The sequence below is a fragment of the Puma concolor genome, chromosome E2 (genome assembly GCF_028749965.1).
Source record: "Puma concolor isolate L17-30 chromosome E2, mPumCon1.1.hap2, whole genome shotgun sequence".
NCBI classification, from domain to species: Eukaryota; Metazoa; Chordata; class Mammalia; order Carnivora; family Felidae; genus Puma; species Puma concolor.
This window is the reverse complement of record NC_141681.1, coordinates 50,890,133-50,917,982: the sequence shown is the minus strand read 5'-3', so window position 1 is coordinate 50,917,982 and position 27,850 is coordinate 50,890,133. Positions and strand designations below refer to the sequence as shown.

The following is a 27,850-nucleotide window of genomic DNA, read 5'->3' as shown; positions in this document are numbered from 1 at the left end:
TCTGGAGCACTTAGCATACAGCCCAGTACACAACACTTACTGACTCCTTATTGTATGCTAGGCACTCTGAGCACCTTGCACGACATAACTTACTGAGTTCCCACAATGACACTTAGAAATAGGTTCTCTCGATATCCTGTCTTGTACAGAGGAAGGAACTAAGGCACCAGGAGCTGGTTCGACCAAGGGCACACAGCCAGTGGATGACAAAGCCACGCCTTGAACCCAGGGAGTCTGGTTTCAGAGTCTAATTTTTTTTTTTTTTAAACAGCCAGGCTCTACTGCGTTTTCTCCTAGTTAGCGTTCAATGCATGGGTCATATACCCAATGCATGGGTTTTCCTTGCACCTTTGATTTCAAGATCTGATCTTTTCAGTCTGAGAATTGAGTCAGGCAAAGGCCCAGACTTCTCCATTCATTCATTCATTTGGCACCTACTGCATGCTAAACTTGCCATATGTACACGAATGATACAATTTCTAGTCATTAGGAGTACATGTTACAGGAGAGAAAGCAAAAAGTAACCAGGAAAATTGAAGTAGGATATGAAAAGTGTTGTAGTGGACATCAGTACCAGATCCTGTGGTCTGACCATAGAAGACTGATCCCCATGGGCAGGGGATATGGGAAGGTCACTAGAAAAGCCCTCCCATAGTCCTATACTTCATAGTCACTTGAACTGGCCAGTGACAGGCTTTGTCATGTGCACACAGCCATGTCTCACTAGCCTTTAAGTTTTTGGACAGGCTTTCTGGGGGTAGGGCGGCTATGCACATCTGTGCAGGCTGCGTACTGCACAAGGAGACCACATCAAAGGCATACTATTCATATAGGACACATGCAATTTTCAGCATGTAGCAATAAAAGTGCTCCGTTGCTTTATTCTAACAAAAATCAGTATGTGATAAGAATTTTCCAACAGGTGGAAGAAAAGTATCTTGAAGAAGGGACACATTTTCTAATATGCTCAAAGGCATATTGGCATGGACTAGAGACAGCCCTGCCTGCCGTCCTGCCACAGGCCCTGAGGGCTGAGGGCTGAAGCCAGCTCTGGTAGAGCCCTCCGGCTCAGATACTCACAGATGACAGACGAACCACTTTGGCATTATCACATGACATTCACCCTCATGCACACAGAAGAAATGGTGTTCGTCCCGTTCCTGAGATGATTACACAGGATTGCTAGGCACATCTCTCTCCGTTTTGAATCCTCTGGAACTTCTAAGAAGAGTCAGGAATCTGGAAGCAGGGTTTTGGGGAAAACTCGGGGCTTATATTTCTTTTTTTTTTTTTTTTATGCTTATTTTTTAGAGAGAAAGAGAGAGAACAAGGGGTAGGGGGCAGAGGGAGGGAGGGACAGAGGATCTGAAGCGGGCTCTGTGCTGACCACAGAGAGCCCATGTGGGCTCAAACTCACAAACTGTGAGATCATGTGACCTGAGCTGAAGTCAGGTGCTCAGCTGACTGAGCCACCCAGGAGCCCCGGGGCTTCTCTTTCTGATTGTGTTTCTTGGCACCTGAAGTTCCAGATTCAATTGTTGCTTTCCCTGCAGCTCCTCTTCCCCTCCAGAGGTTGCCGTGGGGACCTGGTCTCTGTCCTGCTTCAGGACTTAGATCAGAATGCGATTAGCACTGTACTTAGGGGTTTAACAAATCTTTGTGGGAGCCCAGAATAAGGCGATTTATGCTTTCTACAAGAGGTAGTAAAGGAGTGGGGGGAAAGGGTGAAGATTTGCCAAAAAGTCATTTTGTATTCTATTAACCTGATCCTGTAACCCTGCAAGCTGCTCGCGGGGTGGCCAGCAGACTGGGGCCAGTCGGAGAGCTAAGTGTTATTGGTCTGTGACCAGATAATTTCAGAAATTGAGTGTAAACCTTGAAAAATTTGTGTATCAGTTCTAGCAATTGTATGATAACTGATCAATCTGATGATTTAAAAATGGGCTTGTAATTTGTATGCCTAAGTATGTACTTTTTCTAGAAATTTCTTTTTACTTTTTTCTGTATTTTTATTTTATTTTATTTATTTATTTTAAAATATAATTTGTTGTCAAGTTAGCTATCATACAGTGTATACAGTGTGCTCTTGGTTTTGCGGATAGATTCCCGTGATTCATCGCTTACATACAACACCCGTTGCTTATCCAACAAGTGCCCTCCTCAATGCCCATCACCCATTTTTCCCTCTCCCCCCGCTCCCCCTCCATCAACCCTCAGTTTGTTCTCTGTATTTAAGAGTCTCTTATGGGTTTTCCTCCCTCTCTGAAACCACTTTTTCCCCTTCCCTTCCCCCATGGTCTTCTGTTAAGTTTCTCAAGTTCCACATATGAGTGAAAACATAATATCTGTCTTTCTCTCACTGACTTATTTCACTTAACATAATATCCTCCAGTTCCATCCACATTGCTGCAAATGGCAGGCTTTCATTCTTTCTCGTTGCCAAGTAGTGTTCCATTGTATATATAAACCACATCTTCTTTATCCATTCGTCAGTTGATGGGCATTTGGGCTCTTTCCATAGTTTGGCTATTGTTGAAAGCGCTGCTGTAAACATTGGGGGTACCAGTGCCCTATGCATCAGCACTCCTGTATCCCTTGGGTAATTTCCTAGCAGTGCTATTTCTGGGTCACAGGGTAGCTCTATTTTTAATTTTTCAAGGAACCTCCATGCTGTTTTTCAGAGTGGCTGCACCAGTTTGCATTCCCACCAACAATGCAAGAGGGTTCCCCTTTCTCCACATCCTCGCCAACATCTGTTGTTTCCTGAATTGTGAATGTTAGCCATTCTGACAGGTGTGAGGTGGTATCTCAGTGTGGCTTTGATTTGTCTTTCCCTGATGATGAGTGACGCTGAGAATCTTTTCATGTGTCAGTGTGGCCAGTAGGCCATCTGGATGTCTTCTTTGTAAAAGTGTCAGTTCATGTCTTCTGCCCATTTCTTCATTGGATTATTTTTTTTTTTTCAGGTGTTGAGTTTGGTAAGTTCTGTATATCATTTGGATATTAACCCTTTATCCGATATGTCATTTGCAAATATCTTCTCCCATTCTGTCAGTCGCCTTTTAGTTTTGTTGATTGTTTCCTTTGCCGTGCAGAAGCTTTTTATCTTGATGAGGTCCTAGTAGTTCATTTTGGCTTTTATCTCCTTCGCCTTCGGAGACATGTCGAATAAGAAGTTGTTGCAGCCAAGGTCAAAGAGGTTGTTGCCTGTTTACTCCTCTAGGGTTTTGATGGTTTCCTGTCTCACATTTAGGTCTTATATCCATTTTGATTTTATTTTTGTGTATGGTGTAAGAAAGTGGTCCAGTTTAATTTTTCTGCATGTTACTGTCCAGTTAGAAATTTCTTTTTAACTGTATTTTACCAAAATATTGGTCAGTGACAGATGAAAATAACAGTGAAAATAACATGAAACTGGTCCTTCACCACAGGTAGTTTTTTTTTTTAATGTTTATTTATTTATTTTGAAAGAGAGAGAGAGCAAGTGTGAGCAGGGGAAAGGCAGAGAGAGACAGGGAGAGAGAGAGAATCACAAGCAGGCTCCAATGCTTAGCACAGAGCCTGATGCGGGGCTCAATCTCACAAACTGAGATGCTGACATGAGCTGAAATCAGGAGTTGTATGCTTAACCAATTGAGCTACCCACACACCTGTCACAACAGGTAGTTTAAAAAAAAAATTTTTTTTAATGTTTATTTATTTTTGAGAGAGAGACAGTGAGAGCCAGGGAGGGGCAGAGAGAGAGGCGGTGGGGGAGACAAAGAATCTGAAGCAGGCTCCAGGCTCTGCGCTGTCAGCACACAGCCCGACATGGGGCTCGAACCCATAAACCATGAGATCATGACCTGAGCTGAAGTCGGACTCTTAACTGACTGAGCCCCCCAGGCGCCCCCAGGTAGTTTTGAGAAGCACTATCTGAGAAGACAGAGACATGGTCTTTGGTTTTTATCCTTTAATCTTTGGAGAGGAGGGTCACTGATGGGTGCTGTGACCTTTGGTCAAGGGGTATGAAACAGCCGGTCCAAAGCAACTCCAGGAAAGAGCTGGGGAAATACTCTGACTTCACTTATGTCCCTTCCCTGGATCTCCTGCTGACTTGCCCTATTGGCTAAGTTCAACTGGAAGCTGGAGGGCAAGGGGGTCTCCTGCTACAGGCAGGACAGGGAAGGGAGTTGAGTGGATGTAGAGTGCCAAGTTCCCAGGGCTTCCTTCTACCTGCTTCTGTCCACCAGCAGATCTAGAGAGTTCCTCGCTCCATCCCGTGAGCTTTTCCAGAGCAGAGTGTGCCTTCCACGTTGTAGCTGTGTCATCAGTACTTGAAAAAGTCACAGGGTCCCAGAGCGTAGAATGGGTGCTGGAGAGAGGTTGTTTTGTAAGATCTCAGCTAACTGAAAGTTCTTCAGCTTCCAGGTCCTGGTTACACAGTAATTTGCATGTGAAAGTGGAAGCAAAAGAAGGTTCCCCCGTCATGCTGAGATCACTCTCCAAGTCAGAAATTCTGGAGCCCGTTTTCCGGAATGACTAGGATGCAGGTGAGGTCAACACATTCGCAAGTCTGAGAAAAGGAAAAGCATGGCAGTTTTGACTGAAAAGTTTGAGGAGCGAGACAGGAGTGACAGGAGAGCCTGGGTGGAATGCGGGCAGGGGAGAAGGCTTGGGGGGGTGAGATTCAGTCCGTTGAGAACGAGAAGAGAGGTAAAGATACCTTGGGAGGGAAGAACGCGTGAAAAAATTGTACAGATAAGAAGAAACCAGGACAGGGGCACCTGGGTGGCTCAGTTGGTTAAATGTCAGACTTTGGCTCAGGTCATGAACTCACTGCATGTGAGTTCGAGCCCCACGTCGGGCCCTGTGCTGACAGCTCAGAGCCTGGAGCCTGCTTCAGATTCTGTGTCTCTGTCTCTCTCTGCCCCTCCCCTGCTCACACTCTCTGTATCTCTCTCTCTCTCTCTCTCAAAAATAAATAAACATTAAAAAAAAGTTTAAAAAAAAAGAAGAAACCAGGATTTACTCGGAATTTGTTAAACCCACACTCTCATGGATTCTTTCTTTGCAGTTCTGCGTTCTCGGGATCCCACTCTTTCCAAGAGGAAGACAGTATGGTTAAGTTCCGGGTAAGTCAAGGTTTCCTTTCTCCCTCTTAAATACCACGTCCCTTCTGGGGAGCTATTTTCTGCAAGGAAATGGCCAAGTTTTGAGTGGCGGCCGTGTCTTAGACACTTCACCTTGCTCCTAACAGCTGTGTGAGAGAGGTGGTGTTAACTCCCTTTGCAGAAAGGAAGGAACAGGCTCAGAGATGTCAGGATGCCTAGTTCAGGCTATTCCAAGTGTGGCTCGCACACAAGTGCCAGTCTATGAGCTGCTTGTCACAGAGAGATCAATACAGCAATCAAAAGGAAGAATCCAGAAGCTTTTAATGTTTATTTTTGAGAGAGAGAGAGAGAGAGAGAGCGAGCACGTGCCGGGGAGGGGCAGAGAGAGAGAGAGGGAGACACAGAATCGGAAGCAGGCTCCAGGCTCTGAGCTGTCAGTGCAGAGCCCAATGCAGGGCTCCAACTCATGGACCGTGAGATCGTGACCTGAGCCGAAGTCAGACACTTAACCGACTGAGCCACCCAGGCGCCCCAGAAACTTCTATGGCAATGCAGCATTGCCACAACATTCGAGTGCGTGGTCAGTACATACATGACCACACTCTGAGTAGTGCGGGGTCCAGTCCACATAAGTGGCAGGATTTGAATGGGTATATGTCCATCAGGGTTCAACCAATGAAGTAGGAACAACATGAGATATATATTAAGAAGAGATTTGGGTGAGATTTCTTTTATGTGACTGGGGGTGGGGGCGGGGTGCAGGGCAAATTGGAAATCCCAGGGCGGGCTGGAACTCTTAGATACAGACTGGGACTGCTGTCTACAGGTAGAATTTTTTCTCTTAGGGAAGCCTCACTTCTGGTCTGAAGGCCCTTCAACTGATTGAGTCAGGCCCACCCAGATTATTTAAAATAATCTCCTTCAAAGTCATCTGATTATGGACTTTAATCACCTCTACAAAACATCTTCACAGCAACACCTAGATTGATTTTTGCTTCAATAATGGGACCGTAGTCTAGCCAAGTTGATGCATCAAAAAGGCCATCCGAGGGTGCAGCCGTGATTTTTTTAAATCATGAAAAATGTTTAAATTATGAAAATACACAAAAAGGGAAAAGAGTACTATGAATGCCGATGTAGAGCGCAGGCTCAACGTTTTGCCACATCTGCTTCATCGATCTCGTTCTCGCTTTCCTTTTTTTCTTTCCCAAAGCATTTGAAAAGAAGATCCCGATAGCACGTTGTTTTGGTTTGTATTGGTTTTGTTCTGAGCCCATTACTTTCTTAGAGCAGCTCGGGTGCGAACTACCATAAATGCGCTCCCGCTCCTGTCCTCTGCCTGGACGCCATCTTGCCTGAGTCCACCCCTTCTCCTTAGGGACATTTTCTAGCTTCTAAATTATTGCCAGCAACTGTTTTGCCAAGTGTTTCACACTGTATCACCCAGGCGACCGTTTTTCCAGCCTCTGCTAACAGTTTCCTCAACCATTACCGCCCGGTCCCAAAGTCAGTGCCAGAGATATTTATTTGGTAGCATTCTGCTCGTGGTAGCAGTTTTATCGGTTAGCTTGGATGTGTTGGGTGGTGGCAGAGGAGGAAGGAAGCAAGTGGAAACATTCGAGACCTCTTAAAGGCCTAGGCTCAGAGCTGGAACAAGTCGTGGAGCCAAATCCAAAGTCACGGGGCAATGAAATGCACTCTGGTCTTGTAGCGGCGTTGGGGAGTGTGAGAGAATTTTGTTAAATAGCAATCTGAGTTACCATTCTCCTCTATATACTTCAGTATGTATTTCTACTGACGATAGAAAAAAAATGACTGAGATTATCAAGTTGTTCTTTGGTATCATCTAATACCCAGGCAATAATCAGTTTTCCCCGATTATCTCAAAAATGCTTCTGTTTGCTGTCATTCAATGGGTTCCTCCAGCTATAATCTTTCCTATAAATGGAAGCACGAAACACTTGAATAAATTCAGGTCCCAGATTTTACAAGAGTGCTTCATAAATGGTGCTGTGTGCTGAGAAAAAGATTTTTTAAGTCATTGATTGTATCTGTATTGGTTTATACATTTGGGTCATTCATATTTTTGGACAGTCCTTGTACCGGCATTATATGGCAGTCTCTGCATAGGATCCCAGCAAAGAATCCACTCGGCTGCAAAGCGTGGTGGGAATCGGGTGTTTTGTTTTCCCAGAGTGTTGAGACGAAGAAGGGAGAAGGGGGTTAGGCTGGGTGAGCCTGCATTCCTAACCCCTTCTCCCTAGAGTTATTCCACTGGGCTGTCCAGTATCTCTAGTTCCTGGCCTGCTCGCTCCAACTCCTTTTTTGTTGACTCCTACCGAGGAGAGACGTGCTGCTAAGATATACTGGGTGGTTAATGAGCTGAAACTTATTTGCACAGCTCTGGAGACTAAGAAGTCCAAAATCAGGTAGCTGGCAGATTTCGTGTTTGGTGAGGGCCCGCTTTGTCATCAATAGATGGCCATCTTCTTGCTGAGTCCTCATATGGCAGAAAGGGTGAGCTCTGGGAGATCTTTTAGAAGGGCATCAATCCCATTTATGAGGCTCTACTCTGATGACCTAATTACCTCCAGAAGGTTTCACCTTTTAATACTATCACCTTGGGGTATTAAGATTTCAATATATGAATTTGGGGGGGGGGGGGGTGGGACACAAACATCCAGTCCATAATGCCTCTCCACCTACTTTCTGTTTTTAATAATTGCCATGTTTTGGTGAATTGAACAGTTGCTAAATGCTAATTGCATAAATGCTCCATGAAATACATTTTAACTTCTCACAGCTTTGGTTGGAAGCATTTTTGAGGTGCAGAGTCTAATGAGAGTCACATGTCTGTGACCACGTAGTTGAGCAGTGTGATAAGTACACTGATAACATTTTATTTTATTTTATTTTATTTTATTTTATTTTATTTTATTTTATTTTATTTTATTTCATTTCATTTTTATTAAACATTTTTAAAAATTACATTTATTTATTTTTGAGAGACAGAGTGAGACAGAGCACGAGTGGGGTAGGCGGAGAGAGAGAAGGAGACACAGAATCCAAAGCAGGCTCCAGGCTCCAAGCTGTCAGCACAGAGCCCAACAGGGCTCGAACCCACGAACTGTGAGATCATGACTTGAGCCGAAGTCAGACATTTAACCGACTGAGCCACCCAGGCGGCCCTGCAATGATAACATCTTATTTAAAAATTTGTTTTCTTGGTCAGGGGATGGCTATTAATACTAGATTATTTTTCCCCTCAACTTTTTTAATTCACGGAAAAGTGGAAAAAACAGTATAGTATATGATCTTTAACTAGATTCATAGTTGTTAACTTGTACACATATATATATAATACACATATATACACACATACTTATCTATATTTCATCTTTTTTAAAACTTTTTTTAATGTTTACTTATTTTTGAGAGAGAGAGAATCTGAGCAGGGGAGGGGCAGAGAGAGAGAGAGGGAGACACAGAATCTGAAGCAGGCTCCAGACTCTAAGGGATCAGCACAGAGCCCAATGCAGGGCTCAAACTCACTAACTGTGAGATCATGACCTGAGCCAAAGTCAGACGCTTAACCAACTGAGCCACCCAGGAGCCCCTATCTATATTTCATTTTGCTGACCCAGTCGAGAACGAATTGCAGGCATCATTATTCATCCCTAGATGCTTCAGCATGTATCTCCTAAGAATAAGGTTGTTTTCCTACATCTCCACATTACTGTCATCACTCAAGAAATTTATTTTTGGGGGCGCCTGGGTGGCTCAGTCAGTTGAGTGATCGACTTCCACTTAGGTCGTGATCTCATGGTTCGTGGGTTCAAGCGCTGCGTCAGGCTCTGTGCTGACAGCTCAAAGCCTGGAGCCTGCTTCGGATTCTGTGTCTCCCTCTCTCTCTCTGCCCCTCCCTGGCTTGTGCTCTGCCTCTCAAAAATGAATAAATGTTAAAAAAAATTTTTTTAAGAAATTTATTTTTTTATTCAGTGTTATATAGTTTCAGGTGTACAACATGATGATTCAATAATTCTATATATTTCTCAGTGCTCATCGTGATAAGTGTCCTCTTTTTTTTTGTAATTTTTTTCCATTTTATTTATTTTAAAGAGAGAGCACGTGAGTGAGGGAGAGGGGCAGAGGGAAAGAGAGAACCTTAAGCTGAGCATGGAGCCCAATGTGGGGCTTGATCCCATGACCCTGGGATCATGACCAGAGCTGAAATCAAGTGTCAGATGTGCAACCAATGAGCAACCCAGGTGTCCTGATAAATGTACTCTTTAATCCCCTCTGTTTCCCCCACCTCCCCACTCACCTCCTCTCTGGTGACCACCAGTTCTCTGTATTTAAGAATGTATTTTTTGTTTCTTTTTTTTCCCTTTTTAAAAAAAAAATTTTTTTTAACATTTATTTATTTTTGAGACAGAGAGAGACAGAGCATGAATGGGGGAGGGGCAGAGAGAGAGGGAGACACAGAATCGGAAGCAGGCTCCAGGCTCTGAGCCATCCGCCCAGAGCCCGACACGGGGCTCGAACTCACGGACCTCGAGATCGTGACCTGAGCTGAAGCTGGACGCCCAACCAACCGAGCCACTCAGGCGCCCCTCTTTTTTTCCCCTTTAATCATTTGTTTTGTTTCTTAAATTCCACATGTGAGTGATATCATATGGTATTTGTCTTTCTCTGATTGACTTATTTTAGTTAGCATTATGCCCTCTAGGCCCATCCATGTTGTTACAGATATCAAGAGTTCAATCCTTTTTATGGCTGAGTAATATACCATTGTGCAGTGTGTGTGTATCTCTGTGTGTGTATACCACATCTTTATCCATTCATCTATTGATGGGCACTTGGGTTGCTTCCTTATCTTGGCTATTGCAGATAATGTTGCAATGAACATAGGAGTGTGTATATCTTTTTGAATTAGTGTTTTTGTTTCCTTTGGGTAAATACTGTGCATAAAAATAAACTCAAAATGGATTAAAGACCTAAATGTGAGACCTGAAGCCATAAAATTCTTAGAAGAAAACATAAGCAGTGATTTCTTTGACATTGGCCATAGAAACATTTTTCTGGATATGTCTCCTCTGGGAAGGAAAACAAAAGCAAAATTAAACTGTTTGGACTACACCAAAATAAAAAGCTTTTGCACAGAGAAGGAAACCATCAACAAAATAAAAAAGGCAACCTAATGAATGGGAAAAGATATTTGCAAATGATATATCTGATAAGCGGTTAATATCCAAAATATATAAAGAACTTAGACCAAAAAGATCAAAAAGACCCAAATAATCCAATTGAAAAATGGGTAGCAGATAGGAATAGACATTTTTAAAAAATGTTTATTTATTATTTTTGAGAGAGAGAGAGAGCAGGGAGAGGCAGGGAGAGACACACACAGAATCTGAAGTAGGCTCCAGGCTCTGCGATGTTAGCACAGAGTCCGATGTGGGGCTCAGGCTCATAAACAGTGAGATCATGACCTGAGCTGAAGTTGGACACTTGACCAACCGAGCCAACCAGGCACCCTAGGAATAGACATTTTTCCAAAGAAGATAAAGGGGCGAACAGACATGTGAAAAGATGCTCAACACCATTCATCATCAGGGAAATGCAAATCAAAACTACGATGAGATGTCACCTCACACGTGTCAGAATGGCTAAAATAAAAAACAAGAAATAACAAGTGTTGACCAGGATGTGGAGAAAAAGGAACCCTTGTGTACTCTTGGTGGGAATGAAAAATGGTGCATCCACTGTGGAAAACATTACGGAGTTTCCTCATAAGATTAAAAATAGAACCACCATATGATCCAGTAATTCCACTACTGATTCTATTATTTTTTAGTAGTTAGCTGATACCCAAATGCTCCCAATTGTCCCAATAATTTCCTTTTTATGTTTTTTTTTTCCCTTAATCTGGCAGCCAATGCTTTTGGTTGCCTTGTCTGCTTAGTCCATTAGAAATAGATTTATCTGCCATGGCAGAGAAAATAAAATGACAAGTCTTGGTTTATGAGGGGGAATGAACACCTAGATACTGCCTGGCCAGTGTATCAGCACAACCTTTTTGGAGGACATTTTGGATAATATCAAAATGTAGAGTATGCTTGCCCAAGTAACTCAGTGGTCTCTTGTCTAGGAATTTATGTTATAGAAACGCTTGTATAAGCACTCAAAGACAGATGTTCGTGGATGTTTAACATTCTTTGTGCGACCCTGGATGGTTAACAGGGGGACACAGGCAATGTGGAGGATGGAAGCGACACTTGGCCTACCTAAAACTTTGAATTTCTTCTGTGTTTCTCATTTCTTTTGTACTAGGAGGGGCCTGTTCAGGGACACTAGCTATTTGAACAGGAAGAATTTAATAGAAAGAATTGTTCACTAGGTATGGGAGTTGTTAACCAGGTAACTGAAGGGGTGAAGAGAGAACTCTACAGTATCACAGAAGTAACAGCTGCATAAAAACTGCCAACCAGGCTGAGGGGACACAAGGGAGAGATTGAATTATTGGAACTTAGAAACTCGGAGGAGGGGCCTTGTGGCACTGAAACACAAAATTGTGAGGAGGCGGGGCTGACTGGCTGGTATCTCTGAGCTCAGAGAAGAAGCCCACCGGTCACGGACCCAGATTTCTGATGAGGGGACACCGGCTGGCTGGACTGGTGTCTGTGACGTGGGGAACAATGAAACTGGTTCTGTAAGTGTTGGGAAAACTGCAAAGTGGCTTCAGCCATCCCTGCGGAAAGGGACTGCTGTCACCGGCAGAAGGGAGCATGAGAGAGGTGATACCGGAACAGGAAGCAAACAGGCAGGAGCAAGTGAAGTCCCTTTCTCTTTTAGCCTTACAAAATCCCTCTTGCGCCCCCTAGTGTCTGAGCCTCACATGGAGCCACTTGCCAAATTCAAAGTGTGATTTACAGAATCTCAGCTCCAGCATTACAAAGTGTGTGGTTTCAACACCAGAGTTTGGAGCAGAAAGACAATAATCTAAGGACTGGCACAGCTTCCGGTTGTGCTCTTCTGCTAGTGGTCATTTGTGGGTCATCAATATGGTGTGTGCTTGATGTTTTAGGAAACTGTGACCTTCAAGGATGTGGCTGTGGTCTTCACTGAGGAAGAGTTGGTGCTATTGGACAAGGCGCAGATACACCTGTACCAGGACGTGATGCTGGAGAATTTTAGGAACATTGTCTCAGTGGGTGAGGACAACAACCCTCTGTAACCAAGCAGCAAACCACTGGTCCTGTTTCCTCAAATAATCAGCTTCACAGCAGAGAGAGTATTCCAGTTGGAGCACAAAGGGAAGCTTTGGCCACTGGAGAGAAAACCTGAGGGATGTGCAGACAAGACACCTGAAGTCAGTGAGTGTTAGCAGATAGATGTGAGTTGGTGGCCCCTTGTGGAAGTGTTGGTGAGGAAGCTCTCAAGGCCTGCACCTGCTGGCCCGTGGGCATCCTATACAGTTAGCGAGCCTACCCTGACCTCCTCTCGTTGTAGGCTGTCATTCTTTTCTCCTGTTTCTTAAAGTGAGGTTGATGAAGTTCACACACTACCATGGGCCTCGGTCCCTTGCAATATTTTGGGCAAAGGAGTGTGAAAGGAACTAAACCAGGATCCTTTGTAGTGAGTGTGATATAAGGGTCAGCTTGTTTGCTTTCTTGTTGATGAATATCTACTTTTAATTTCTCAGAGGCTCACATATTACCTTGGTTTAGTTTATGAGATAGTTGCTGTTCTTGCCTCCTTTTACCAAAGAAACAACTGAGGCATGGAGCAAATAACTTGCCCATGATCACACAGTTTGTAAGAGCTATGATTTGAACCCTCCTAATCTGGTTTTAGACTCTGTGTTTTTAATAACCACATGAAACGAGGTACCACTGTGTCTGTAGATTATAGACATAGGCCCAATGTGCAGGATTCAGCACTGTCGGTAAGTCTGAAATCAAGTTACTCTATCATAATCAGCAGTTTTTAAAAAGCAAGACAGATTAATGTTAAAAAGCAAGACAGATTAATGGACTAGAATTTTTCAGAGTACATTGCACCTAGTGAGGTAAGTATCAGGTGATAAAGCTGTTTTAGTTAACAGTCTGTGTCTATTTGTGTGTACTAGGTCGCAGTGTAAATGCGTTTCTTAATGTGGATACAGTCAAAACAACTGGCAGACTGCTGCTGTAAGCTTGTGGTGGGCAGCTCAAAGTCCCCCTTTCTCTGACACCACCTTCCAAATTAAAGTCACTCAGTAAAATGACTCAGAAATGACATCGAACCAGAAGCAGTGTCCAGATGGTCTTGATCATGGTGTTCATGCCATTCTGAAGCCCATTTTAGGGTACCAAGGGTATGACCACCTTTTTCTACCTCATCTCCCTTCGTTTTATGGCCCTTTAGTACAATCTTGCTTCCCTGGGGGCCAGACCGTTGACAGTTCCAATTGTCCATTCTCATAGTGATGGCTATTTGATTTTCTGCAGTTTAGATAATCTAAAGAGGAGATATTAAGGAAGTGGATGACAGGATTTTAGAGCATGTGACTCTTGATCTCAAGGTCATAAATTCAAGCTCCGCATTGGGAATAGAGATTAGTTACCAGAAAAGAGAAGAGAAGAGAAGAGAAGAGAAGAGAAGAGAAGAGAAGAGAAGAGAAGAGAAGAGAAGAGAAGAGAAGAGAAAAGAAAAAAGAAAAGAAAAGAAAAGAAAAAAGAAAAGAAAAAATATCATTGGCTGGATTACAGGATCTTGGTGGACTTTATCTCTTCATGGAATCTAGAGAATCTCAGAGAAACTGTTGTCTCTTTAAGCCTGCCTCAAAGGTGTACATGTGCCTCCCCCACCTCCCCCAAGAACTTTATTTCATAATATTATCCCCATCTCAATCCCCATTGTTGTTTTAGATCCACCACACACAGTTGTACAGGTGGTATAGAAACATACATGATAATCCCACCTCCTGTGACAGTGATGTGAAGGAAGGGACATTAGCAGGAGACAGGACTTGTTTGTTTCTTCAACTTTATATAGTATCTTGGAAGGTCTTTGTGATCGTTTATGTCTGTCACCATGTCTAGCACTCCATTATTATGACGTACACACATACACACACAAAGAACATGAATCATATGGGAAGGCTCCCCCGTACCTTTTGTAGCCAAGTGATTAAAGGTGTCTTATCAGCTGCTCTTATAGCAGGGAGGTGAATTTCTTTCTCTATAAATTGTTCCCAAGATTTCTTTTGGTTTCCCTGCAACATCTGATTTTTAACTGGCAGTTCACAGATTAGACTTACTGTGGTTCTGTTTCCTCTATGAATAGAATCCAGTGACAACTTCCCACCCCATCCTACTTCATTTCTGAAAACCTCTGGAGGGATGACTTACTTGTTCTCTTCGCCAAATTCTCTTTTCTCCTCATAGGAGACAGGATTAAAGACAACATTTCACATCTTCAGGGAAAAGGGTTGAGTTATCTCTCGCCAGAAGGGCTCTACCGCTGGCCGATTTGGAAACAAAGGATCAGTGAATTAACTGGGAGTCAGGAGTGTATCATGACTGTTCAAGGTAATTGTCCCCAGTATTTAGAAGGAGATGTTTTCCTCTCTGAAGAATGGGCGGGAGTGTCTCTTCAGATTTCTGGAAGTGAGAAGTATGTAATAAAGGCCATTAATTTAGAAAATCAAGATGGCACAGCGTGGAAAGGCCCGACACAAGTCCTTACACCCGAGTCTTGGAAGGAAGCCCGCATGACTGAGCGCCAGAATTCTCAAGGACAATATGAGAAAATTCACGTGGAACAGACACTGTATGGATGCGCTCAGGGTGATGACCACATCAGTCAGACATCACGGGGTCATGGTGATTCCCAGGAATGTAAAGAAGAAGATCCCTGTAGATACACTGACTGTGGGAAGCACTTGGCAGTGAAGTCAACAGTCCATAACGTAGTCCCTGTGGTACCACAACCTGTCGAATGTAATCACTATGAGGTGGGACACATAGATGTTGCAGACCCTCTTGTCCATCCCAGCACTCACGTAGGAGAACAGTCTTGTAGATGGGACCAGTGTGGAAAGGACTTCAGTCAGAGCTCAGATCTTGCTGTTCATTATAAAACTCATTCAGAGGACAAAGCTTATGAATATCAAAAGTGGGCTGAGGGCTGCAAGCAGAGCGCAGACCCTCCCAGATACCAGAAGGGCCCCTCGGGAGACAAACCCTATAAATGTCCCGAATGTGGCAAGGTCTTCAGGCGCAACTCCTCTCTTCACAACCATCACCGAGTCCACACGGGGGAGATGCCCTACAGATGTGATGTGTGTGGGAAGGGGTTCGGATTTAGGTCCCTTCTTTGTATTCATCAGGGAGTGCACACAGGGGAAAAGCCCTACAAATGTGAGGAGTGTGGGAAGGGCTTTGATCAGAGCTCCAATCTTCTTGTCCACCAGAGAGTCCACACTGGCGAGAAGCCCTACAAATGCAGTGAGTGTGGCAAATGCTTCAGTTCAAGCTCTGTTCTTCAAGTCCACCGGAGGCTGCACACGGGGGAGAAGCCTTACCGGTGTGGCGAGTGTGGAAAGGGCTTCAGCCAAAGCACACACCTTCACATTCACCAGAGAGTCCACACAGGGGAGAAGCCCTACACATGCAACGTGTGCAGAAAGGCTTTTGCCTACAGTTCAGTTCTTCACACTCATCAGAGAGTTCACACAGGAGAAAAGCCTTATACATGTGACGTGTGCGGTAAGGGCTTCAGTTACAGCTCATATTTTCACTTACATCAAAGAGATCATACCAGAGAGAAACCGTATAGGTGTGATGAGTGTGGTAAGGGCTTCAGTCGTAACTCATACCTTCTTGCTCACCAGAGAGTGCATACGGATGAGATACACTATGTGTATCGTGAGGATGGCCAGGGCTTTCGTTACATCTCAGACCTTCTTACTCATCAAAGACTGCACAAGAGGACGGAAACATTCTCAATGTAGTTAGTCAGGGTTCAATCAGGAAACCAAGAAAGTCCATGCACTGAAGGTGATAGAAGCTTACTCGGTCATTGGGAGGGCTGGGGCAGCAAAGGGCAAGGACACTGTCACCCATGATGTCTTGAGGCACAGAAGCAGGGGTTCATAAGAGCATTCCAGAGAACTACTCTGGATCTCAACAATGTCTGCAAGACTCCCATCAACTGTCGCATGCTGCAGTGGCAAAGTAAGTGATAACTGACAGACGGATGGTTTGTGGCAATGACAATAATTAGAGATCAGATTTCCATGAGTGGATATGCCCAGGAAGGAAATTATAATTGAGATGAGTACACTGAGGCTTTCAGGCCAGCCAAAATCTGTAGATTTTTTAAAGAGTGTACCTGCTAGAAAGATACTCAAAATGAGTGCTCAGAAATGAAACCCATGTTATTGTTATTCGTGTGGTGAGAATATTAGTCCATATTCTCAGGTTTCCAAACCCATAAGGTTTTCTACACAGAGAGGGGCTCTCTAGAAGTGATATTTTATGGGCATGGGCTGTGTGTTCACCTTGCTGGCTCCATTTCTTGGTCACGTAAAGAGACTTCATTTCCCAGAAACCCTTGCAGTTGAGAGCTCGTCCATGTGATACAGTTCCAAGCAACAGAGTACGAGCAAAAGTGATGTAAGCTACTTCCAGGCCTGACCCTTACAGACATCTTGTGATGTCCTCCAGGCATCTTTCCTAGAAATGTTTCCTAGAGGCTGTTCCAGGCTGGATTGGTGGAAGGTGGCTATCTGATCTGTTAGGCCTTTTTTTTTTTTTAATAGACATTTTTCTTTTATTTAAAAAAAATTTTTAATGATTATTTTTGAGAGAGAGACAGACAGAGCGTGAGTGGGGGAGGGGCAGAGAGAGAGGGAGACACAGAATCCAAAGCGGGCTCCAGGCTCTGAGCTGTCAGCAGAGAGCCTGACGTGGGGCTCGTGCTCACAGATTGCAAGATCGTGACCTAAGCCGAAGTCAGACGCTTAACCTACTGAGCCACCCAGGCGCCCCATAAATAAACATTCATTGTGTTATAGTACTGACATTTTGACAGTGTATTTGTTGCTAGTATTGCCCAGGCTATACTGACTATGACAGGGAGATTTAACAGCAACATATTTTATAGTCATTGGAGTTCGCATAAGAAAGCAACTTCATAATTCAGAGCTTGAAACTTTTAAATCTTTATGGCCATATGTGGCAGTGCAGCTATCTAAAATGGTGTGGATAGGACTTCAGTGAGAATCTTCATTCATTGGTATGTACATAAAAAAGAAATGTTCCAGGGGTGCCTGGGCGGCTCAAGTCAGTTGAGCGTCCATCTTGGGCTCAGGTCATGATCTCATGGTTCATGGGTTTGAGCCTCGCATCAGGCTCTGTGCTGACAGCTCAGAGTCTGGAGCCTGCTTCGGTTCTGTGTCTCCCTCACTCTCTGCCCCTCCCCCACTCTCTCTCTCTCTCTCTCAAGAATAAATAAACATTAAAAAAAATTTTTAAATAAAAAAAAAAGTGGCCCAGATAACATGCATGTGGTAAAGCCTTCCAAAAGTGCAATCTATAGACATCAGAAATCCCGTGCAGCAGGGAAACTCTGTAATGTGTAACGACGAGAAAAGTTTGTCAGCTTACCACTTAAGTGCAGTGAGAAATAGACGAGGTGTCCTACAAATAGTCTTAATAAAGTTAATTCAGTAAAACTAATATTTACTGACGTGACTAACAACTTACAGAAGGGCAAGGCTGTTTATTGTCAGAAGCTGGCCCCAGCACTTCTCAATAGTCTTGTTTAATAATGGGGCTTTAGAAGGTGCTAGTTTGGTCAAGTCCCTTCCACAATTGTGGTTTAGTTTGGGACTATAGATGGGTTTGGGAGGAGGAGGTATACAGTAAAACCTTGGTTTGTGAGCATAATTTGTTCTGGAAACATGTTTGTGTTTCAAAGCACTTGTATATCAAAACGAATTTCCCCATAAGAAATAATGGAAACTTATTTGTACCATGTTTTATTTCTACTTTTTCTTACATTAGAATTTCCTACTAGTTATGATTTGTACATGGAACAGGCATTCAAATGCAAATAAAACCATTCCTGAAGTGTTGCTTTCTTACCAATTCAGGCAAGCAACAGTGAAAGATCAATATAACTCAATGCCAATAATGGAGTGGAAAAACTAGCAATTAGTGGGGAAAAAATACAGGTGCAACATTTCTGGAGAGGGTTTTATCTACATGTATCAAAGGGTATAAAGTGCATCGTCTTGAGCTAATAATTCCACTTCACAAAATTTATATTTAGGGTGTAATTGTACAAGAGGGAAAAGATGATTTCAGAAGGGAACATGCTCCCAGAATATTTACAATAATAAAAAAAAATTGTAAACAACCTGAAGATACACGAATAAGAGATTGAGTAAATTATGGTACCCCCATAAAATGAAACAAAACATCACCATTAAAAATGATACAGACCTATAAAAATTTCCACATACTTTTTGAAGAAAAAAAAATCAAGTTGTTAGAGATCATTACAGGATGACCCTTGACTGACAAGTTTGAGAGCATCAGTAGCAATGGGAGCAGTCCCCTCCACTACTCTACACTTCACTTTTCAGTGTTGTTTCAAGGGTTGTGTGGACTGTTTAGCCCAGGTGGGTATATGTATAACATAGGAAATGCTCTGTTCGGAGAAAGTGAGTCTGATGAAAGGTTGTGACGTTTGCTTTAGAAAGATGCTGCCAGAGACGGAAGGCGATGGACTTGACCTATCGCTAGGTGGTTGCTGTAGTATATCGCTCCTTGAATGAGTAATTGCTGCAAATGGACCAGTAGGAAAGCCAGCTGTCTTCCCACTGTGTGGTCTTCCTTTGTGTCTCTGTGCTGTTTTAGGCCAATCCTTGATTTCCTGACCCTTATCCTGTATGTCTTCCTATGTAACCCAACACTTACAGACCAGTAGCTGGGACTTTGAAAGGGCAATGATGGCAGTTGAGTCTAGGGACACTGTGCCAGTTTATTGACTTTCAGCTCCAAATTCACCCTTTAACACATACTCTGTGATAATGAAAGAAATTTCTTTGAGCATCTCTCCTTTGCAGTCAACACAATGTTAGGTGTTCTCCGCAGAGGGCGTTGGAAGGAGACTGCAGGAGGAAGGGGGCTTCTGCTTTTGTAGCAGCTGCATGGTCAGTCAGCAGTGTGGGTGTGAGGACATCTGCTCGTACTCTGCACTTTCCACACACTCAGAATGTACAGTCCCATGCTGATCTTGCAACTCTAGGCCATTGATCACATTCCCATGGACCTCTGGATGTGGACCCTGCACATTCCAGGCCTTCTACTGAAACAGGCACACCCACTCCCTATGTCCATCCATGAACGTGGCCACTGGCTATGACTCATCTGTTCCCCAAATGGATGCCATCTGCACCCTTCCTTGTTCTGCATGCCCATGCATTCAACCACCAGTTGCAACTCACCTACAAACCACTCACACCCTAGAATGTTGCTTCCAACTTGACCAGCAACCAGGGAGCACCACTGACCAGGCAAAACAGAAAACTTCTCTGCCATCCAGTGGGCTACAGTTACCTTTTCTTCATAAAGTCTGAGGTTTGCTGAAGTTTGTCTTTCCTTCGATACCCTCAGTATTGTACCACATAAAGTTTAAAAATATTGTATAGTTACTTTTTTAAAAGTTTAATCATTTGTAAATTAAATTTCCATTTAAATCACTGTGTGGTTTCTGTCTCCTTATTGGACCCAGACTGATCAGGTGACAACTGTAATTTCTGTTTCAATGGGAGTTTTAAGGCCAAAGAGTACAGTGAGTTTTGGGTAATTCAACAGTGGTGAGGGAGAAAATATATGAAATATACTCTTTGTCAGCCTTGATAGTTGCAAACATAAAGGGTTTGGAAGACTGGCCTTAACATCTATTGGCAAACTGGGAGACATGATATCTGCTGCCTCCAAAAGTTTCCTTCTCTCTTTTTTATTTTATTATGATTTGTGTGTGTGTGTGTGTGTGTGTGTGTGTGTGCACGCATGTGTGCGTGTGGTATCATGAGATCTACCCTCTTAGCAAACTTTTAGGTATATAATACACTATTGTTGATTTTAGGCACTATGCTGTACAGCAGATCTCTAGGACTAATTTACCTTGCATAAATGAAACCGTAGCCCCATTGAACAACTCTCCATTTACCCCTTCCCCTGGCCCCTGGTAATCACCATTCTAATCTCTGCTTCTGTGAATTTGACTAGTTAGGAACCTCATTTAAGTAGAATCATGCCACTTCTGACCTGTGACTCGCTTATTTCACTAAGCATAAAGTCCTGAGCATGCTAAAGAATGAAATTAGATGCTGTCTTACACCATTCACAAAAATAAATACAAATGGATTCAAGACTTAAATATAAAACCTGAAACCATAAAACTCCTAGAAGAAAACATAAGGGAAAAACTTCTTTACGTTGGTCTTGGCAGTGATTTCTTGGATATGACACCAAAAGCACAATTAACAAAAGTGAAAGTAGACAAGTGGGACTACATCAAACTAAAAACCTTCTGCATAGCAAAGGAAACAATCAAAAGAATGAAAAGGCAATCTATGGAATGGGAGAAAATACATGCAAAGCACGTATCTGATAAGGGGTTAATGTATAAAATATAAAATGAACTCCTACAATTCAATAGCAAAAATGAACATAACCGGATTTTAAAATGGATATAAGACTTGAATAGACCCTTCTCAAAGAAGATGTACAAGTGTCCAAAAGGTATATGAAAATATGCTCAACATCACTAATCAGTGAAATGCAAATCAAAACCATAATAAGATATCAACTCACACCAATAGGATGGCTATTATTAAAAAAAAAATAGATAACAAGTGTTGAACATTTGGAGAAATTGAACTCTTCTGCACTGTTTGTGGGAATTAAAATGGTGCAGCCTATATGGAAAATAGCAGTGGAAATTCCCCCCTCCCCAAAATTAAAAATGTAACTACAATATGATCCCATTTATGGATATATACCACCAAACAATTGAAAACAGGATGAGATATCTGCAGTCCCATGTTTATTGCAGCACTATTCCCAATAGCCAAGTTAAGAAACAACTCAAATGTCTGTCAACAGATACATGGATAAAGAAAATATGGCATATACATACACTGGAATATTATTCAGCCTTGAAAAGAAGAAGATCCTGCCATTTTTACATTTAACTTTGTAAATAAAATTCTGAAAGAGAGTGACATCAGCAACATGGTAGAACAGGAGTTTTCTACATTCATTCCCCCCATAGAACATTGATTTTGACAACCACCCATGAACAAGAGTACCCTTCTGGAAGTCCAGGAGTCCAGCAAAGTTCCAGCACAACTTTGGGGCAAAAAAATAGACACATTGAAGAGGATAAGAACAGTTTCACTTTACCCACAACACTCCTCCCCCAGGGTCATCAGGCTCTGTGCTGACAGCTCAGAACCTGGAGCCTGCTTTGGATTCTGAGTCTCTCTCTCTCTCTGACCCTCCCCCGTTCATGTTCTGTCTCTCTCTGTCTCAAAAATAAATCAACATTAAAAAAGAAATCACAGGGGAGCCTGGGTGTCGCAGTCGGTTAAGCGTCCGACTTCAGCCAGGTCACGATCTCGCGGTCTGTGAGTTCGAGCCCCGCGTCAGGCTCTGGGCTGATGGCTCAGAGCCTGGAGCCTGTTTCCGATTCTGTGTCTCCCTCTCTCTCTGCCCCTCCCCCGTTCATGCTCTGTCTCTCTCTGTCCCAAAAATAAATAAACGTTGAAAAAAAAATTAATTAAAAAAAAGAAATCACAAAAGATTTGAACACAGACTGGAGCTCAAGAATACAATGGATGAGATGGGGAAAAACACAATAGAGAACATCAAATGGACTTGATCCAGCAGAGCAAAGAACCTGTGAACTTGAAGACTAGTCATTTGAAATTATCCAGCCTGAGGCGAAATAGATCATATGCTCTCACTTATAATGTGGAATCCAAAACAAAAAACCAACTCATAGAAACAAAGGAAAGACTTGTCGCCAGAGGCAAGGGATGAGGAATGGTTGAAATGGGTGGAGTAGTGCAAAATTAAAGTATCAAGTTATAAATTGAGTCCTGGGGATGTAATGTACAGCATGGTGACTATAGTTAATAATACTGAATTGTATATTTGAAACTTGCTAAGAGAGTAGATCTTAACAGTTCCAATCGCCAGAAAAAAAGTGTAACTATGTGTGGTAATGGATATTAACTGATTTATTATGGTAATACTTTAACAATATGTACATATATCGAACCGTTATGTTGTGCACCTGAAATTAATATAATTTTATGTCAATTACATCTCAATTTTTAAATCTGAAAAAAAAAACTAATGAAAGATGGTGAATTACAGTAGTTTTATTTCTATGGCACTTTTCAAAATGTTCTATACATTATGTTGTTTTGCCAGTTTTATTCAACATGCAAATGCAATTTATAGGCAATAGATCATCAAAACCTAAATCAAAAAGTCTTAAATTATGTTGAAAAATTTGAACTTTTAACTCAATATTAATTATATATAATTATCCCAATTGTGCATCAGAGTAGTTTGAATTAATGAGGTTTTGCTCTATTGTAGCTACAATAGACCTGACAATGTTTTTCATTTTTTAATATTTTTAAAAAATTTATTGGGGCGCCTGGGTGGCGCAGTCGGTTAAGCGTCCGACTTCAGCCAGGTCACGATCTCGCGGTCCGTGAGTTCGAGCCCCGCGTCAGGCTCTGGGCTGATGGCTCGGAGCCTGGAGCCTGCTTCAGATTCTGTGTCTCCCTCTCTCTCTGCCCCTCGCCCGTTCATGCTCTGTCTCTCTCTGTCCCAAAAATAAATAAACGTTAAGAAAAAAATAATAAAAAATTTAAAAAAAAAAATTTATTTCTGACAAAGACAGAGCACATGAGCAGGGGAGGGGCAGAGAGAGAAACAGAAACACAGAATCTGAAGCAGGCTCCAGGCTCTGAGCTGTCAGCACAGAGCCCAATGCGGGGCTCAAACTCATGAACCATGAGATCATGACCTGAGCTGAAGTTGGCTGCTTAACCGACTGAGCCACCCAGGTGCCTCTAGGACTTGAATTGGTTTAAAGGAATATGGTTTCTTATTCAAATATTCCCAGTCCCTTCTATGAAGTATTCTTGTCCCCCCCCCCCCCCATGACCCTGTATCCAACCTAGCCTTTAAATCAAAATTCTACTTTACAGAAAATTTAGAAGTTTGGAGGAAAAAGTATGAGGAAGCCAATAGAAAATGCAGATTTGGATACCTAATTTGACATCTCAATTCTACAACAGTTGAAGAAATGAAAAATGATAGTGATGATGTGTGTTGGGGAGGGTAGTTTTAGAATAAATGAACTTCAGATGAGATGATCAAATATGGTTAATCCGTTTGGATATTGATTGGAATAAAGTAGTTGTAAAATGTATTTTTCAAAAAAAAAAGTATTTTTCAATAAACAGGAACTCATACTGGGATACAAATTAGATAATACTAAGAATTGTTAATTTTGTCCCATAAGGTAATGATTTTGTGGATATATAATATCATTATTTTTTAAGTGATATAGGTAGTATTTGGAAGGAAATAACAATATCAAGAAGTAGCTATACAATATTTCAGAAAATGGTAATGAAGCCAGTGTGGCAAAAAAAAATTTTAAGCGTGGAATTTAAGGTATATGCATTTGGTGTTTCATGTTACTATTCTCAATACTTTGGCATTATTGTTTCATTAAAAAAATTTTTTTCTGCCCAGAAGTAAAGTGGTAAGTACTACTTCCTATGGTTTCACTGGTCATGGTTACCTGCATTCCATCTCCTACCTCAACCTACCTCCCCTCTTGAATAAAAGAAATACTCAGCAAATATATAATATTGAAGACCAACACAGGAGTAGTCAAAAGGAAGCCTGAGTTTGCACTAAAAAATTTAAAGGAAAGGGGCGCCTGGATGGCTCAGTCGGTTGTTTCCAACTTCAGCTCAGGTCATAATCTTGCAGTTCCTGAATTTGAGCCCCATATTGGGCTCTGCACTGACAGTGTGGAGCCTGCTTGAGATTCTCTGTCTCCCTCTCTCTGTGCCTGTCCCGCTCTCTCTCTCTAAAGATAAATAAACCTTAAAAAAATTTTTTAAAGGAAAGAGCCATTTTCCCTATTACAATCTTTTCTCCAACTCCTTGCCAGTGCAGTTCCTTTCATTTGTCAGAAATAACATTGCTGTTTCTGTTTTATGGCCTGATTTGTGCTTGGAATTTCTTATGGATTCTTGGCGTCTTGAAATAAATACTTCGTGCCAGATAGCAGTCAGAGATAGATGAATACAGGCACAGGTAAAGAGGCAATCAAGTCAAACCAAGTCTGGCATCCCATCTTCCTTAAGTCTGATGTACAATGCAGCCCAGACCAAGTCCCTTTTAAAATCTTGTCTTTCTGCTAAAAAACATGTTAATTTTCTTTTCATATGGAAAGCTTTGCTTGTTTTTTTTTCCCCAGGTACTAGTGCTTTCTTGACCAAAAAAAAAATTTTTTTTTTACAAATATAAAAAAGCCAAACGCTAATAGCGCTGGAGAAGTGACTCAGGTAATATTTAATTAACCAAAAGAAATAGGGTAGGGAGGAAGCATGATCCCGCAGAGGATTCTGGGAAGTGTAGTCGGAAGCACTTCCACTCCAGGCAAGTGGGGCTGTAGCCCTAGACCGCTTTGGCATTCTGGGAAGTGTAGTCCAGAAGTTCCGTGCCATGGACAACACTTCCTCTTCAGCAGTGCGGGTGGTGAGTCTCACGTGTGGTTCTGGGTTCTGGGAAGTGAGTCGCAGGAACTTCCGCTCCAGGGGAGGTTGCGGCCATTATTCCCCAGATGGTGGTGAGACTTGAGTTCTGGCAGCGACTATAGGCCTCCTTAGCCTAGGCGAGGGACCAGTGGTGTCCTAGCCCTATGTGTTAAGGGCGAAAAGTGATGGTGGATGGAGGACAGGGGGTAGAGGTATTTGCATTTCCCTCTGGCTGGGCAGAGCCCTGGCGTTTGGGGGCGGATCGCGAGTCCCAGCTTGGAGGCGGGCTAGGGTCGCTCATCCGGGATTGACATTTTTCTAGGTACTGAGCACCCCCAGCCCTCTCTTTGACTCCACACTCAGCATTACCGCTTCCCGCAGCCCTTTCCCTTGACTCGCCAATCAGCCTTGCCAGCTTCCTAGCGCCATCACATTGGGCAAGTTGCTCTCCGTGAATGAGTTTCCGAGGTGTAATTATAGTACTTATCCAATGAGCTTGTGAGAGTTAAATGGGGTTAATACTTCTAAAACGCTGGAGAACAGTGTTGACACACACAAAAGGTTGCTTCTGGTTACGGGTGTGCGGGGCTCTAGTCAAAGTAAATATAACAATGAGCAAGTCTGTATGAAAATTTTAGATTTCCCTGTGTGAAAAAAGGCACCATACATACACATGTGTAGAAGATGTACGGTAAACTGAGCTGAAAATGTCAACAACATATATGCTAGAAAGTGGCTTAATAATCTTAGAGATTCATAAGGTAATGAAACCCCAATAGAAATAATGGATATGAATACAAAAATGTGAATAGACAAATTTTAGGAAGAAGGAATAGATATAGCAAGTAAAGATATGAAAATATTATTCGTAAATAAACATTCTTAATGTTGTTTTCCACTGATTATGTCACTCAAGGTTTTTTTTTTTTTATTTTTTATTTTTGACGTTTATTTATTTTTGAGACAGAGAGAGACAGAGCATAAACGGGGGAGAGTCAGAGAGAGGGAGACACAGAATCTGAAACAGGCTCCAGGCTCTGAGCTGTCAGCACAGAGCCCGTCGTGCGGCTGGAACTCACGGACTGCGAGATCGTGACCTGAGCCGAAGTCAGCCGCTTAACCGACTGAGCCACCCAGGCGCCCCTCACTCAAGGTTTTTAAAAATTGGTGATACCTAATATTAATCATGGTATGGAGAATCAGGGATACTTATACTTTCTTGGGAGAAGGGAAACATAGGAAAAACTTTTGGTAAGAAAATATGCTACTTCACTATCAAACATTTTAAATGTATATACTTTGGTGTTTCAGTTTTCATTTTTTGAAATTCATCCAAGAGAAGCAATTGGACAAGTAGGCTAAGATCTAGGAAAGAGAAGTTCTTTGCAGCATTCTTAATAGGAAAGAATCTGAAGTTCATTGTGCATTACTTGGAGTGTGAGTGTGTGTGTGTGTGTGTGTGTGTGTGTGTGTGTGCATTACCTATATTTTAATTATTAATTCCATGGACTACCATGAGCCATGGAATGGAATAAAATTGATGATGAAAATAATAAAAGCTAACATTTACTAAGCACACAGTAGGTTCCAGACCCTGTTTTGAATTCTTATCATCTATCTTTTTTGAAGATTCCTTCTGTAACTATGATATAGGGACCATTTACAGATGAGGAGATTGAATATTGAATGGTGAAGGAATTTGTCTGAGCAAGCTAATAAGCTAATAAGCTAATAATATATACAAACTTAGGATTCTAATGAGGCTGTCTGGTTCCAGAGACCATGCTCTTAATCTTGAAGCAGAGTAGATGAATGTGCCATGTACCTTGAGAACACAGAGAACAAACTTCATGACTGTCCTTAAAGAATGACTGATGGCCTGTTGCAATAAAAAAGGTATATTATCCAGAGTTAGCATGTGCAATACAGGAGTGACAATTACCAAACACTTTTGGGATGAAATTAATAAGAACTTTTATGGGGCATTTGGCAATATCAATCAAAATGCATTTGTAGTGTTAATTTGCATTTTCCTGACGACAAATGATGTTGAACAGTTTTTATGTACTCATTGGCAATTTATGTATCTTCCATTTTTAAGTATCTTTAGAGTTTTTTGCCCTTTTTGTTGCTGGATTTCTTATTACTGAGTTGTAGTTCAAGTATTATGAATACAAGTCCTTTATCATATCTATGTATTTAAACATTTCCGTGTGTGTGTGTGTGTGTGTGTGTGTGTGTGTGTGTGTGTGTGTGGCTTTTTTTTTCTTACATTCTTAAGGATTTCTTTTGGAGGGAAGAATATTTTAATTTTGAAGAAATCCAATATATCAATATTTTAATTTATGGCTCATGCTTTTTGTATGTTACCTAAGAATCTTGGCCCATCCTAACATCACAAAATTTTCTCCTGTGTTTTCCTCTAGAAGTTATGTAATTTCAGCTTTTTAAGTTTGAGTCTATGATATATTTTGAGTTAATTTTTGTATGTAGCTTGCACTAAGGATCAAGTTTCTTCTTTTGTTCCCACATGGATATGCAGCTGTTCAAATTCCTTTTGCTGAAGACTATCCTTTCCCAATTGAATTACCTTAGCACATTTGCAGAAAAACCTTAGTTGACATACATACATGGACTGTTTTACTCCTTTGGCCTACATCTATCCTTTGTCAATTCCACATTCTCATGATTATTGTAGTTTAATAGTAAATCTTGAGATCAATCATATAAGTATCCCAAGTTGGTTCTTTTTTTTTTTTTTTTAATTTTTTTTTTCAACGTTTATTTATTTTTGCGACAGAGAGAGACAGAGCATGAACGGGGGAGGGGCAGAGAGAGAGGGAGACACAGAATCGGAAACAGGCTCCAGGCTCTGAGCCATCAGCCCAGAGCC

General features: G+C 42.1%; 1 protein-coding gene and 1 long non-coding RNA gene across 7 annotated transcripts in view; one reads left to right on the top strand and one right to left on the bottom strand.

Moving 5' to 3' along the window:
• Positions 1 to 27,850, top strand: part of ZNF285 (zinc finger protein 285) — a 55,630-nt gene that overhangs the window by 8,849 nt on the left and 18,931 nt on the right. For 2 of the 6 annotated variants that reach the window (XM_086690035.1, XM_086690036.1), the window contains exons 2-4: positions 5,057 to 5,114; positions 12,181 to 12,307; positions 14,525 to 19,852. In XM_086690035.1, the coding sequence (XP_086546161.1) occupies positions 5,057 to 5,114; positions 12,181 to 12,307; positions 14,525 to 16,092 (1,753 nt within the window). In that variant the 3' untranslated portion in view covers positions 16,093 to 19,852. Of the gene's footprint in view, positions 1 to 5,056; positions 5,115 to 12,180; positions 12,308 to 14,524; positions 19,853 to 27,850 lie in introns of those variants that run through there. The other 4 variants (XM_086690037.1, XM_086690038.1, XR_015244934.1 and 1 more) reach the window with 2 other exon arrangements.
• LOC147573645 (uncharacterized) lies at positions 24,752 to 26,847 on the bottom strand. The gene is made up of 2 exons (XR_015244937.1): positions 26,783 to 26,847; positions 24,752 to 25,601 (listed from the first exon to the last, which is right to left on the bottom strand). It is a non-coding gene; the product is annotated as an uncharacterized LOC147573645 (long non-coding RNA).